The 12,196-nt window shown below is 45.5% G+C and overlaps 1 protein-coding gene across 5 annotated transcripts in view; it reads right to left on the bottom strand.

Annotated features, from left to right (window-relative positions):
* Window positions 1-12,196, bottom strand: part of DEPDC5 (DEP domain containing 5) — a 170,875-nt gene that overhangs the window by 93,320 nt on the left and 65,359 nt on the right. For 3 of the 5 annotated variants that reach the window (XM_006894811.1, XM_006894812.1, XM_006894813.1), the window contains exons 20-23: window positions 9,764-9,984; window positions 7,390-7,593; window positions 5,550-5,685; window positions 4,317-4,414 (exon numbers count right to left, since the gene is read on the bottom strand). In XM_006894811.1, the coding sequence (XP_006894873.1) occupies window positions 4,317-4,414; window positions 5,550-5,685; window positions 7,390-7,593; window positions 9,764-9,984 (659 nt within the window). Of the gene's footprint in view, window positions 1-3,427; window positions 3,435-4,316; window positions 4,415-5,549; window positions 5,686-7,389; window positions 7,594-9,763; window positions 9,985-12,196 lie in introns of all 5 variants that reach the window. The other 2 variants (XM_006894815.1, XM_006894814.1) reach the window with 2 other exon arrangements.

The raw sequence follows: 12,196 nt of genomic DNA, 5'->3' as shown, positions 1-12,196 counted from the left end.
TAGATACAAGTGCTAAAAACTGGAAGAAGAGGGTGGTTAAAGATAAGCTCCTGTCGTCTAGCAGGGAGACCAACATTGAAACAGTGGGATTCTAATGTGCCAGCTTCCCCACTGAATTATGTATTTAGAGCCACATGGAAACAGCTTCTCTGAGGGCATGGAGAAGAGGTATTCCAATAGTATCTCAAATAAAGAGGTATTATTTCATCTGAATCATAAGAATGTGGTTGATATTTGTCAGGCAGACAGAGGTGAAGGCATGGCAGCAGCCTATTCCATGCCAAGAGGCTGATCTATAACAAGACTGAGAGAACACAGCTCCTTGAAGAGCTACAATCAGTGGCTGGAACACCAAATACACTCACTTGACATTGAAAATGACAATTACAGCTACCATTTGTTGAGCTCTCACTGGGAGTGAGAGGCACTGTTCTCAGCATCTTAAATGAGTAACATTCAACATGATTCTCTTCACAGAAGAAGAAACTAAGAGACATAAAAGGTTAGGGAACTGGCTCAAAGACCTGACAGCTACTTAAAGGTGCAGTGAGGACTCAGCTCCTAAAATTCTAGAGCCTGTTCTTCCCCCAGGCAAAGCTAAGTCAAAGGGGAGGCAGGTGAAGATGCCACCCAGGCTGGAGTCAGGTGACAACCAGCTCTGAAATCCCAAGGGTTTCTAAGAGAGAAGGAATCAGACTTGCATCCTTGGTGCAAGCTCTGAAGATGAGTCAGAGAAGACAAGAGCAGAGCAAGACCACTCTGAAGGCTGCTCAATAATCCTGGCCAGAAATGACAGGGGCCTGGACAAAGGCAGCAAGAACAGAGATGAGCTGCCAGTGAATGAAGAGAGGGGGAACAGAAAAGGAAGAGTGGGTGTTGGAAATAGGGAGACAAAGCACGTACGTTGTCTGTAAGGATAATATACTTGGGAGTTATCTGAAGAGGTCTATCAGGTAAATTAACTGAAAGGGCAAGAGCTCAAGAAGAGAACTAAGACAGAGATTCAGGTTGGGGCAAATGTTTTTTGGTGCACGTGTGTGTTGGGGAACTCCCAGCTCAGAGGACTAGTATCATCTGAAGATCTTTCCCAGCCATCCTCAAAGGGGGGATTTTTTTTTTTTGAAACCTCCTTGTTTTCCCCACACTAGATTTGAAAATCATCTTTGGGAGAATATACTGGAACCCCTCCAGAGTTATTCAGGGTCACTCCTGGTACTGCTGAAGCACCTGAAGTGGTAAGTTGTCAAGGATTTCATTCTACCTGGATCCACAAACAACATCTAAGGTAACAGCAGTCAAGAAATCAAAAGACATGCAGACATGTTGCATTGGGGAAATCTGCTGTCAAGGACCTCTCCAAAGTGCAAAAGAGCAAGGATGTCAGTTTGAAGACTAAGGTGAACCCAATCCAGGCACTGGGATTTTCAATTGCTTCCTATGCATCTGAAAGCTGGATGATGAATAAGGATTAGAGAATAATCAGTATCAGCCCTTGAATTTCCCAAGGACCGTCAAAAGAACAAACATCTGTCTTGAAGAAAGTGCTGGCAGAGTGCTCCTTCCAGGCCATGCTAGTGAAATTTTGTCTAACTTCTTTTGGGCATGTTGTCAGGAGGAGAAAGACAACTCAAGCAGACGTGAGTCCTCAGAGAGAGACATCATGCTGGGAAAGGTAGAGGACCAGAGGGTCAGCAAAAGAGAGGAAGGTCCTCACCAAGCTGGGCTGCCACAGTGAGCATGAGCGGGCTGAACAAGGCAGGGTTCAGATCTGCTGTCCACAGGGTCGCTATGAGTCATAGTTGACTTGATGACACCAAACAACGACAGGCACCAGGGACAGGAATCCTGGTGGTCGAGGGTTCAAGTGCTAGGCTGCTAACTGCAAAGGTCAATGGTTTGAATCCAGCAACTGCTCTGCAGGATAAACGGGCGTGTCAGTCGGCTTCCAGAAAGACTGTTGTGTTCTCTGTGGAATCGGCTGCGACTTACAGTGACCCTATCCTGCACCATCGTCGCCGCCTCCAACATGCTCGAGCCCACCGTGACTTTGGAAATCCTCTGGGGCGGTTCTAGCCCCTCCTGTAAGATCACTAAGAGTCAGAATCCACTCAATGGTGATAGGACAGAGATGGAGTTGGAGGGGGGTGGTTGTTTTGTTAAACTAGCTCAACACACTGTACAGCAAGCCCCAGAGCAGCTGCTGTGCAATTCCATCTCAAACAACCTACAGCTCAAACGCTGGGTTCCTAAAAAAAAATAGCTCTTTGGTCTAACAGTGCGACAAAGACATTGTTTCTATAATATTCTGAGGACAATCTGAAAGTGACTCGCAGCCAGAGAACATTTTCAGCAAACTGTGAGGAAGGGCACCAAAGCGTTGTGCTCACCCACAAGCTTTTACCCAATCTGTTTTTTCCACTTCAGGTAAAAAAACATACAAATAAATGAATGAAATCATAACCCCCTCAGGGATCCTCTTACTGCCAACCCGGTTCCTCAACTTGACCCATAGCTTCTAGGAATAATACCAGATCATTCTGTCACTGAACAAAGAGAAACTTGATTAGCCAATCTGACACAACATCACATTCACCACATCTTCCTTAAGTTTAGAACTGCGACATCCACTTCCTAAACAACCCACCTTGGAAACCCTATGAACTTTGATAAATGATGGTGGTTATAGAAAGGCTGCAGGCCTTTTGTTCATAGGGTTGCTTTGGGTCGTGCTTGACTCAAAGGCAGTCAACAACAGACAACTTAGAGAACTCTAAAGTGGGAAGGATAACAAGAAGTTGGCTTATAAAATCCTAAGGCAGGGAGAACAGTAACAATTAGTTTCCAGGACTCTAAGGCAGAAGAAGTAGTAGCTCAATCCACACTCCCCTCCTCATCCCCATCCCCGGCCCCAGTATTAACATTTTCCACACTCCATACTCCAAAACCTGCTTCATCCCACCTAAACTGCTTCATTATATGCTTCAAGGTACCACGAACAGTCTTACCAGAAGAGGAACGAAAAAGAGTGAATTTTATACTGTGTGTAAATTTATCTTTTTTTTTTTTATTGCCTGAGTCAGGACATCTGACAATTGACTTGAGAAATGAGTTTAATAACATTTACATGTGGGTATTAACTTGAGATAATCCCCAGGTATAATTAATACTTTATGCCCCATCGGAATGATTGGACGTGATGACAGAAATAAAAGTGCTCCCAGAAGCATGAAACGTTTATGGATAAAAGTTTGTACTTTCGGCGAGCTCTGGTGGCCTGGTGGTGGGAAGCTGCACTGCAGTTCCGGAGGTACGCGGTTCAAGTCCACCAGATGCTCTGCTGAAGAAGGAGGAACAATCGCCTCCTGTATCAGTCAGATCCGATTTGACGGTACACACATAAAATAAATAAATAAAAGAAGGCAGCCACCTGCTTTCTCAAAATAAAAAAAAAGTTTGTACTTTCTCCCACCTCTGTGTGCAATGCCATTCTTTTTTTTTCTTTTCTTTACACAAACCTCTTTATTCTCCTAGCATATCATAAACTAGATTAGTGTAGATACTTTACATCTTGGCTAAATTAAAAACCAAAGCAGCATCAACAGACATGTTAAGGAAAGGTGTAAATTAAGTCTGAAATTCCTGAACATGCATCCTTTTCACAGCTCTTGTATTAAAGAAGTCAACTGTTATTGATAGATTGATGATACCTGTCTCTGTGTGTGTGTGTGTGTGTGTCTCTCTCTTTTTCACACACACACACACACACACAATCTCCATCTCCATCTCTTGCAAGCTAGCTCTCTTGCTGCTGAACCAACATATAACTGACCCTCCAGGAATGCCATTCTTGAACACTCCACCTTATTAACAGTAACCCGGCAAGTCTGAGGTACTTGTCCACTTCTCAAAGCTGCTCTGCCACCTTCTCTTTTCTGATCACAAAGCCAGACTCACACTGCTTCCCTCGGAACCGTTCCTGTTTTTATGGGAGAGGGCTTCCCCTGCCTGCTAGATCTCTAGCTCTTCAGAGATCATTTTTACCCCCTCCTCAGTGTCACCCCACAAAGCAGCCTTCCATCACAACGCACTGACAGACCAATGACGGATGTGGCTTGACCAGTATGTTCTAGGCTAAAAATGTATTGTGCAGCCCATTAAGAATTCCATGCATTATACAGCACTGCTTCTAAATGGGCCACCTAAAACGGTGGCTGAAAGGATCCCAAAATAGACATACAGCCCTGCTTTCCAGCTGCCATGCCATTTCTAGATAGGAGCCTGCTTTCAATAATCCAGTTACCTCTCGGATTGGTTACCTGCACCACTGTTGCCAAGCAGGCTGACAAAAAGCGCTTCTGTTCCACTGAAGTTCAAGAAGGACATGGCGTCACCAGGTTGGCGTGAAGTGCTGTGCCTGCAGAGAACAGAGCCCGGCCACCCAGCTGAATGCACATCGTCACCTTTTTCATACTATAACCCCTGCCCAATGAAGGATGTCATCAAGAACCAATCTACGTGGCCATGGGATCCCTGGCAAAAGCCAGCCAGTTGTGGGCTTGCTTGCTTGATGTGCCGGACCCGGCTTCCTGTGGTTGCCACCTCTCCTGCTTTACTGCTGCCTTGTTAACCTGCCTCTCTCTGCCACTCTCCTGCTTTCCCACTGCCCTGTTAGACTTCCTGCACTTTCTATCTCACACCTCTGCCTCCTGAGCATTCACAGAAGGAGGGTGTGCGGAGCCTGGACACAGGTAAAGAGGGCCTTGTCCTGTCCTGTGCCTTCAGTCATCTTGTATATGCCATCAAGGTGACTGGAAAAGGGCTCTTTGCAAATGATGAACACAGGTTTGTCAAGAAATAAATGTCTGTCTTCCTTTATGACACTCTGAAGATGCTCTGTAGTGGATTCAGAACTCTTAGTTCACAAGAGTTCTTTCTATAATCATAGGTCTCGATTTCTATGTTGCTTTCAATATTAATTTCTTCTAAACTCAATGGTAGGGCGCTCTGGCGGTTCAGCAGTATGGAATTACACTGCCAACCCAAAGGTATGCGGTTCAAATCCACCAGCTGTTCCACAGGAGACAGATGGGCAATCTCCTCATTCGATTTACTGCCTCTGAAACTCCGCTGGAGGTTCCGCTACGGGTTGATTCCAATTTGATGGTCTCAACAACAAACTCAACAGTGGAACTCCTCAACAGCCACAGTGACAGAAGTTGGGGAGAGGCTGCCTGAAACACATAGCCAGGAGCATCCGTCTGATTTAAAGCATCACCTCCCATTTTACGCATATGATTTTCAAGAAAGCCATGTGGGGCATTTATAGAGTATGTATGGGGTTCAAGATAAACCTAAAGCAGGGCCTCATGCAAAATTACCAGGCGGTTTGCCTTGTACTTCACCAATGAAGGGAATGAGGATGGCTAAGAAGGGTGGGCCTGATCACCCACTAGCTTTTCTAAGTCTTAGCAGCAGCACACTTGACAGTGGTCTGTTCTGCACATTATCCTTGCAGGGTGCCAGAAAGCGTTCTCAAGGTACATCCTCACCTTCCGGCAGCTTCATGATAGGCTAACTCCAGCAGCTCTGCAGAGGAGTGGGTGGGGTCCCTCTGCCCGCTGCCCTGCAGTTCCGCCATGTTCTGTCGGGTCTGGTGATGGATCTGGATGGCCTCTCCGGATGGTCCTACCCAGACAAAGATCTACTGAGCTTCGAGCCCGCCTGAAAGCTAGTGCTGTGTGCTTCACGCCAGGCTTCCTTCCCTCCAGCTGCTGGGAAAGACTGAATGATGAGCACAGCACAGAGGAACGTGATTCGCAGGCCCCTCCGGCTCCTGTGGGCACTTCCAACACACAAGGAGCCAGCCTGAGCCTGTTTAGTTGGTGAAGAACAGTTCGCATCTACTGTAGGTCAACTGAGGTGCCATGAGGAGCTGGGGAAGAACGGGAGTCCAGGGACCTTCCCAGGAAGATTAACACCAACCAACTGAGAATTGACCCACAGGTGTGCAGTTCAAATCCACCAGCTGCTCCGGGGGAGAAAGATGTACAATCTCCTCTTGTGCGATTTACTGCCTCTGAAGACCCACTGGAGGAGCAGCTATAGATTCTAACTTGACAGTATTCAACAACAATGACAACAACTGAGAAGTGAAAACCTTAAATGACAAGTTCGTGACTCAAAAGCAGCAGAAGACACTTAAGTGCAAACAAGAAACACAAATAGGAGATGAATCAAAATTAGTGAATCTTCTGAAAAGGCTCCTGAGAGGAAGGCCATTTTGAGAGCCGATTGTTGAACAAGCAGGCACTGAAGGAGCGGGGCCTTCGGGAGAGAAGAAATGATATGTGTGAAATTCCAGATGCAGAAGAGGCCAAGCATGTGCAGGAGGCCACAGAATTAGTGCAGGCAAGAAAAAGGCCTCTCAGGAAGAGAGAAAGAGAACAGCAGGCAGCGTAGCAAAGGAAGATCTTCCTGATCAGAAGGCCAGGCAGGCAGGCGAGCAAACCCAAGTAGGCAATGTCTAGGAGAACGTTCCCTCAGTCAACATGTGCATGACGGACGGGAAGACAGAAGGAGGAAGAGCTGGGAGCTTTGAGAGAAGCCTCATAGGGGAATGCTAAGAAGGCCAGTACGGGCAACAATGCAACCAGAGAAACACCAGAAAGAAGTGTGTAGCAGGTCAGACCACGGCAGTGGCAAAAGGGGTCTGGAAATGACTCCCCAAATGCACCCAGATTCCTTTCTCTAGCACCTCACTTTTTTTTTTTTTTTTTTTTTTTTTTTCCCCACCCCCCAGCACCTCACTTTTAAAACATTGCAAAAATGACTGTGGAAAGAAACTAAATGGAAATTTCCAGGCATCCCGCAGGCTAGTTCCCATTAACAAAACCCTGGAGTTCCATTCGTTCGCTCCTTCCCAGCCCTGTAATGGCCCATCAGGCTGAAATTTAATTTTAGCCACAGCTGTACAAAAACCTCCCTGTCATCTCCTTTAGAACACAGATCAAAAAAGGAAGAGTGAGGAACAACAGTGAATTTGGGAGTTGGGGGGGAAGTAGGAAAAGTTGTTGGGTTCCCCCCCCCAGTTGTGAGAGAATGCTGAAAGAAAATAATATTAATGCTATTTAACCAAGGCAAACAATATCACTATGCAGAGAAAGCTGGGGAAGGAAGGGCAACAGGCTTAGGAAAGCAAGGAAATTCTCCAGAAATCCCAGGGTCTTCAGAGATCCTAATAGCCCTGGAACAGGAGAAGCTTATGGGGCAGCAGAGGCCCAGGGAAACTGAGACACTCGGCCAAGGCTGCCTGGTTGACTGGGTACCGAGGCTCGAGGCTCAGAATCAGATGCTCCTTGTCCAGGTTTGTTTCCTGAGCAGCCGACTTACCCACAGGGAAGGTGTGCATCCAGCGCCTTCTGTTGGACGTCAGCTTCATGGGCATTCTTGAGGGGGCGAAGGGGTTGATGAGCGCTCGCTGGGGCGTGTATCCACCTGGCCGGACGTGGAGCATGGACTCAGCGCTGCCTACGTGGAACCTCCCTGGGGCGCTGGAGTCTCGCTGCGGGGGCTCCATCATGTTCTCCAGGACATCTGTCCATTGGCATGGAGTTGAGGCACAAAGAGGAAGTACACAACCACAATGAAATCAAGGGTGAGGGGGAGTAAGGCAAGGCTAACGAGCCTGTCATAAATGCTGTGGAGTGAGAGAAATTAGTAAAACTACCACCCTGTAAAAAACTGAATGTTTGACACTTGGGAAAAGGAATTTCAATCCCGAGACCACCAGAACTAGTGAAGACATATCTAAACCTAACAGGGAGGACCCACTTATCACCTGGAGACCCTGGACTTTGAGATGGACACACTGCTGATGTTGATGTTGTTGTTGTTGTTGTTAAGTACTGTCAAGTCAGAACCAACTCATAGCAGGTGGTTACTGGTTTGGATTCTCCAGCACAGGAAAAAGGTGGCCACCGCCTTAAACACTGCAGCCGAGGAAATCCTAGGGGGAAGCTCAGCTCTGTCCTACCGAGTTGGCAGGGGCTGGAAGATGATCAATGGCAGTATTGTTTAGTGTTTGGTTTAGAGGCCCTGTTAATGCCATGATTAAGCACTCAGCTGCTAAATGAAAGGAGAGCAGTTCAAACCCACCAGCTGCGCCAAGGAGAAAAGACCTGGCAACCTACTTCCTTAACAATTTTGGCCTAGGGAGCCCAATGAAGCCATCTCTGTCATACAAGGTCGCTATGAGTTGGAATTGACCTTACAGCCCAAAATAAGAACAGCATTCAGTTTCATTTTGCTTTGGATCTCAACCCTTCTTGGAATATTTCCAGGAAAATAGAATAAATAATCATGCAAACTTAAAAGTCGCTAAGAATCGGAAAAAGCTAACCTAGAAAATTTCAAATGTAGTCAAATTCTTTTGAATGCAAAACGTAAAGCAGGTGGCACAAGGTTACACTGAATAGCCATTTAATTCTCTTCATTAGAATCACCTTTTTCTATTTTTTTAAATTGTAAATTTTTATTCACTCCTACTTATGAAATTGATAAAACATGCAATCAAGATGCACTGACAATGAGATTCTAACAACTACATTACCAGAATGCAAAAGTTGGATATAGGAAAGATCAGTAGTTTAAAAATATGCCCCTGGGGACAGAAACGTCACTGGAGACTACATAATAGAAGTTTGTAATATCACTGATTTATAAATTACTTCACAGGGCTCAAAAAACCCCAAATCTTTCTTTTTTTCATCCCTTCGAAGTTTCCCCAGGCCTTTAGCATAGTGTCTGTGGTGCCTCAGGGCATGGTAGTGCCCTGCTCTCCAGCCCTGAGTCCCTAGGTGTCCTCACAAACAAGCTGGGTTACAGAACACAGACTTCGCCCTTTGCAATCCTTCTAGGGCAACAGGAATATGTGTATACAACACTCCTGATATGGTGGTCGACGTGGAGGGCACACTTCCATTTCGATAACACTTTTGATTTCATGAAATTAGAGAGATGATGGACGTGGGAGCACGTGACTAGAAGGATTGTATGAGGGAAGCTTGGAGAGGAAAGTTCTGCATACTCATTGTGTGGTGGGCACTTGAGTCTACACAGGGGGTGATCTGCACCCACACACATGAGGGCACATAAAACAGAATCTGAGTAAATTCTGGAGATTATGGCCATGCTAAATTCCTGATATACAGTTATATAAGAAGTTACCCCCAAAGAAAATGAGTAAGGAGTATATATAACCTGCCTGTGTACTTTTTTTTTTTTGCATGGATCCATAACTATTTTGAAGTAAAAACTTTAACAATCAGGAAGGGACTGCGAACTCTAACTATAGGTACTGTTGGATGGGCACAATAAAACAGAGGGAAACTGCACCTACGTGAGCTGGCATGAGACCAGTTAACAGGGGACTGACAGAAGAAATCTTAAAACGGCATCTAGGATAGAGCCATTTCATGGATCGCACACATGGAACTGGTTAAAAGAAACAAACACCTACACCCCAGGCCTAAGAAAAGGTAATGTAATGGGTGAGGAGGGAAAAAAGGTAGCAACAAAAATAGAACAATATACACACGTAACAGCGAAGGGGAGTCATACCTGCCTACCCATTGTGCTGGCATGAAAATCATTTCAACACAGAACTGACACCCCACAGCTGACAACTGCCCCCCACTTCCTATCCCAGCATGAAAAGGAAGCTGGTCCCGCTCAGCCCGCCCCACCTAGGTTTCAGCACGCTGACCTCGTGTGCTGGTGTAGCCCAAGGAGCTGCTGACTTCATACTGGTGCAGGTGGGGATGTGGAATCAGCAGGATGTTGGCGCTCTTGCCCAGGGAGCTGTCGTCAGAGGCCTGGCTCCTCACTTCCTCTGAGGGCAGCGCCCGGCTCGGCTGGGACGGGCTGGAGGAGACATCACAGAAGCTGGCACTCTTCCGGCTGTGGCTGTCCCGCTCTCTCACAGACCTGACAGGCAAGAGATTAGCAGTTACTACGAAGCAATGGACACTGGCCCACTAGCTGTTGACTGCCATCAAGTCGAGCACGACTCATAGCAGCCTTATGAACAAAAGGCCTGAAGCCCCTCTACAACTAACAACATTTATCAAAGTTCATAGAGTGTCCAGAGGCATGTGGTTTGGGAAGTGGGTGCCACACTTGCTTCCAAATCTGTCTTAAACTGGGAGCTCCACCAGTACTGTCCACCATGGGTAACCATTATGGCATTTGACACACCAATGGCACAAGGTTCAGCATCACAGCAAACCCAGGTTACCTTAGAACAGCATATTGACAGAGAGTGCAGTACCACTAGAAGAATATAGTAACAACCAACTTTAAATACAAAGGCCCTCCTCAAGGTTTTGTTGACTCTAAATAAGAGGCTTAAATACAAAAACAACCAATATAGTATGTTCTTGTGTACAGCAGATCTGAATCCTTCCCTGTCCTGAGCCAGTCTCACTAATGCTGACACCTACTTCCATTGCCCCAGTTACTGTATCAATCCATGTCAAGTTCAAAATCCCACACTCAGCACTGGCCCAAGCAACTCTTCTGCCCTCAACATTGTTGTTGTGTACTGTCTGAATATCTGATATCCAATCAATAGGAAAAATCCATTCAAGACAACTGGGAAGCTAGAATATGGGACTGGCTTTTCGATGCTATCAGGAATTAATGCTGATTTCATTATATAATGATTATTGTGTCTGTGATATGTGCACAGTACAGACTGCGAGGATGGTGCAGGACTAATTATGCTATCAATCTGTTAAAACACAGGGTCCCTGTGAGCAGGCCTCAACTCAAAACACCTAACAACTATCTATCCATATCTATATCGGTGTTGTTGTTGTTGATTGCTTTTGAGTCAAGCATGACTCATAGTAACCCTATGAACAAAAGGCTTGAAGCCCCTCTACAACTACCGACATTTATCAAAATTCATAGGGAAGAATGTTACTTAGGAAGTGGATGCCACTCCTGCTTCCAAATCTATATATTTCTCTATATCTATACACACACACACACACATTAAGAGGAGCACTGAATATACCATGGACTGCTAAGAGAACAAACAGGTTCATCCTAGAGAGGGTGAAATCAGGTTGCTCCTTGGAGGCAAGGATTCTGAGGCTTCGTCTGACATACTTTGGACATGTTAGAAGGAGGGACATCATGCTTGGAAGAATGGAGGAACAGTACAAGAGAGGGACACCTTCGATAAGATGCATTGATTCAGTGACTGGAGGAATGGGGGTGGGTGTGTCAGAGGCAATAAGGTGGGCCCAGGATAGAGCAGGGTTCAGGGCTATTGTACATAGGGTCATTATAAGTCACAGGCAACTTGTCATCACATAAGAACAACAACAACAACAACAACACATACATGTATCTGTGGCATCCTTGTTTGTTCTAGATAGATACTGAAATATTTATAGCCGGAAAAGTAAACTAGGATGGCCTGGGATTGTTTTAAAAGTGGGGAAAGTAATAAAACAAGACTGGCAACAACACATTGATAAATGGTCACTATAGTCATGTACTTATGAGGTATTGAACATATTCTTAGTAAAAATGAAAAACAGTATAGCCTTAAAGATAACTAGTAAAACATGTATGGGAACTCAAGGAGGAGAAAAGGGGGAGAGGAGGGCTGAGGATGAGTAGGGGTGGAACCACAGGGCTGCACAGTTTGGTGGATGGAAGAAGTGGGGAAAGTAATTGGGAATGATTTGGGCAAAAAGACATGATAATGAAGGGCAAGTTCCAATGGTGATTAATTTTAAAAAACACAATGCATGAGAATGTATGAAACACGATGTGAATGAAAACTAGTGTGAAATACAATGTATACAAACTTAGTTAAGCAAACCAATTTAAAAACAATAACAACAAAAAAAAAAACCCACACAACAATATAGTCTTTACCTATACAACTTCCTAAGGGAAGAACTCTGGACACGGTTGTTCTGTACCATCAAGTCGGAACCTACTCATAACTGACCCTCCAGCAGGTTTTCAGAGGCAGTAAACTACATGAGAACAAACTCCCCATCTTTCTCCAGGGGGAGAAGATGGACTCAAACTGTGTGCCTTTGGGATTGCTGCATTTCTTCTTACCACCAGGCCACCAGAGCGGAGAGACGCCCATTGGGAAACACAACTTTAGAAG

This window comes from Elephantulus edwardii, unplaced genomic scaffold, assembly GCF_000299155.1.
Source record: "Elephantulus edwardii isolate Elephantulus edwardi_28Jun2011 unplaced genomic scaffold, EleEdw1.0 scaffold00151, whole genome shotgun sequence".
NCBI lineage: Eukaryota > Metazoa > Chordata > Mammalia > Macroscelidea > Macroscelididae > Elephantulus > Elephantulus edwardii.
The sequence above is the reverse complement of the archived record's forward strand: the minus strand, read 5'-3'. Positions and strand labels throughout refer to the sequence as shown.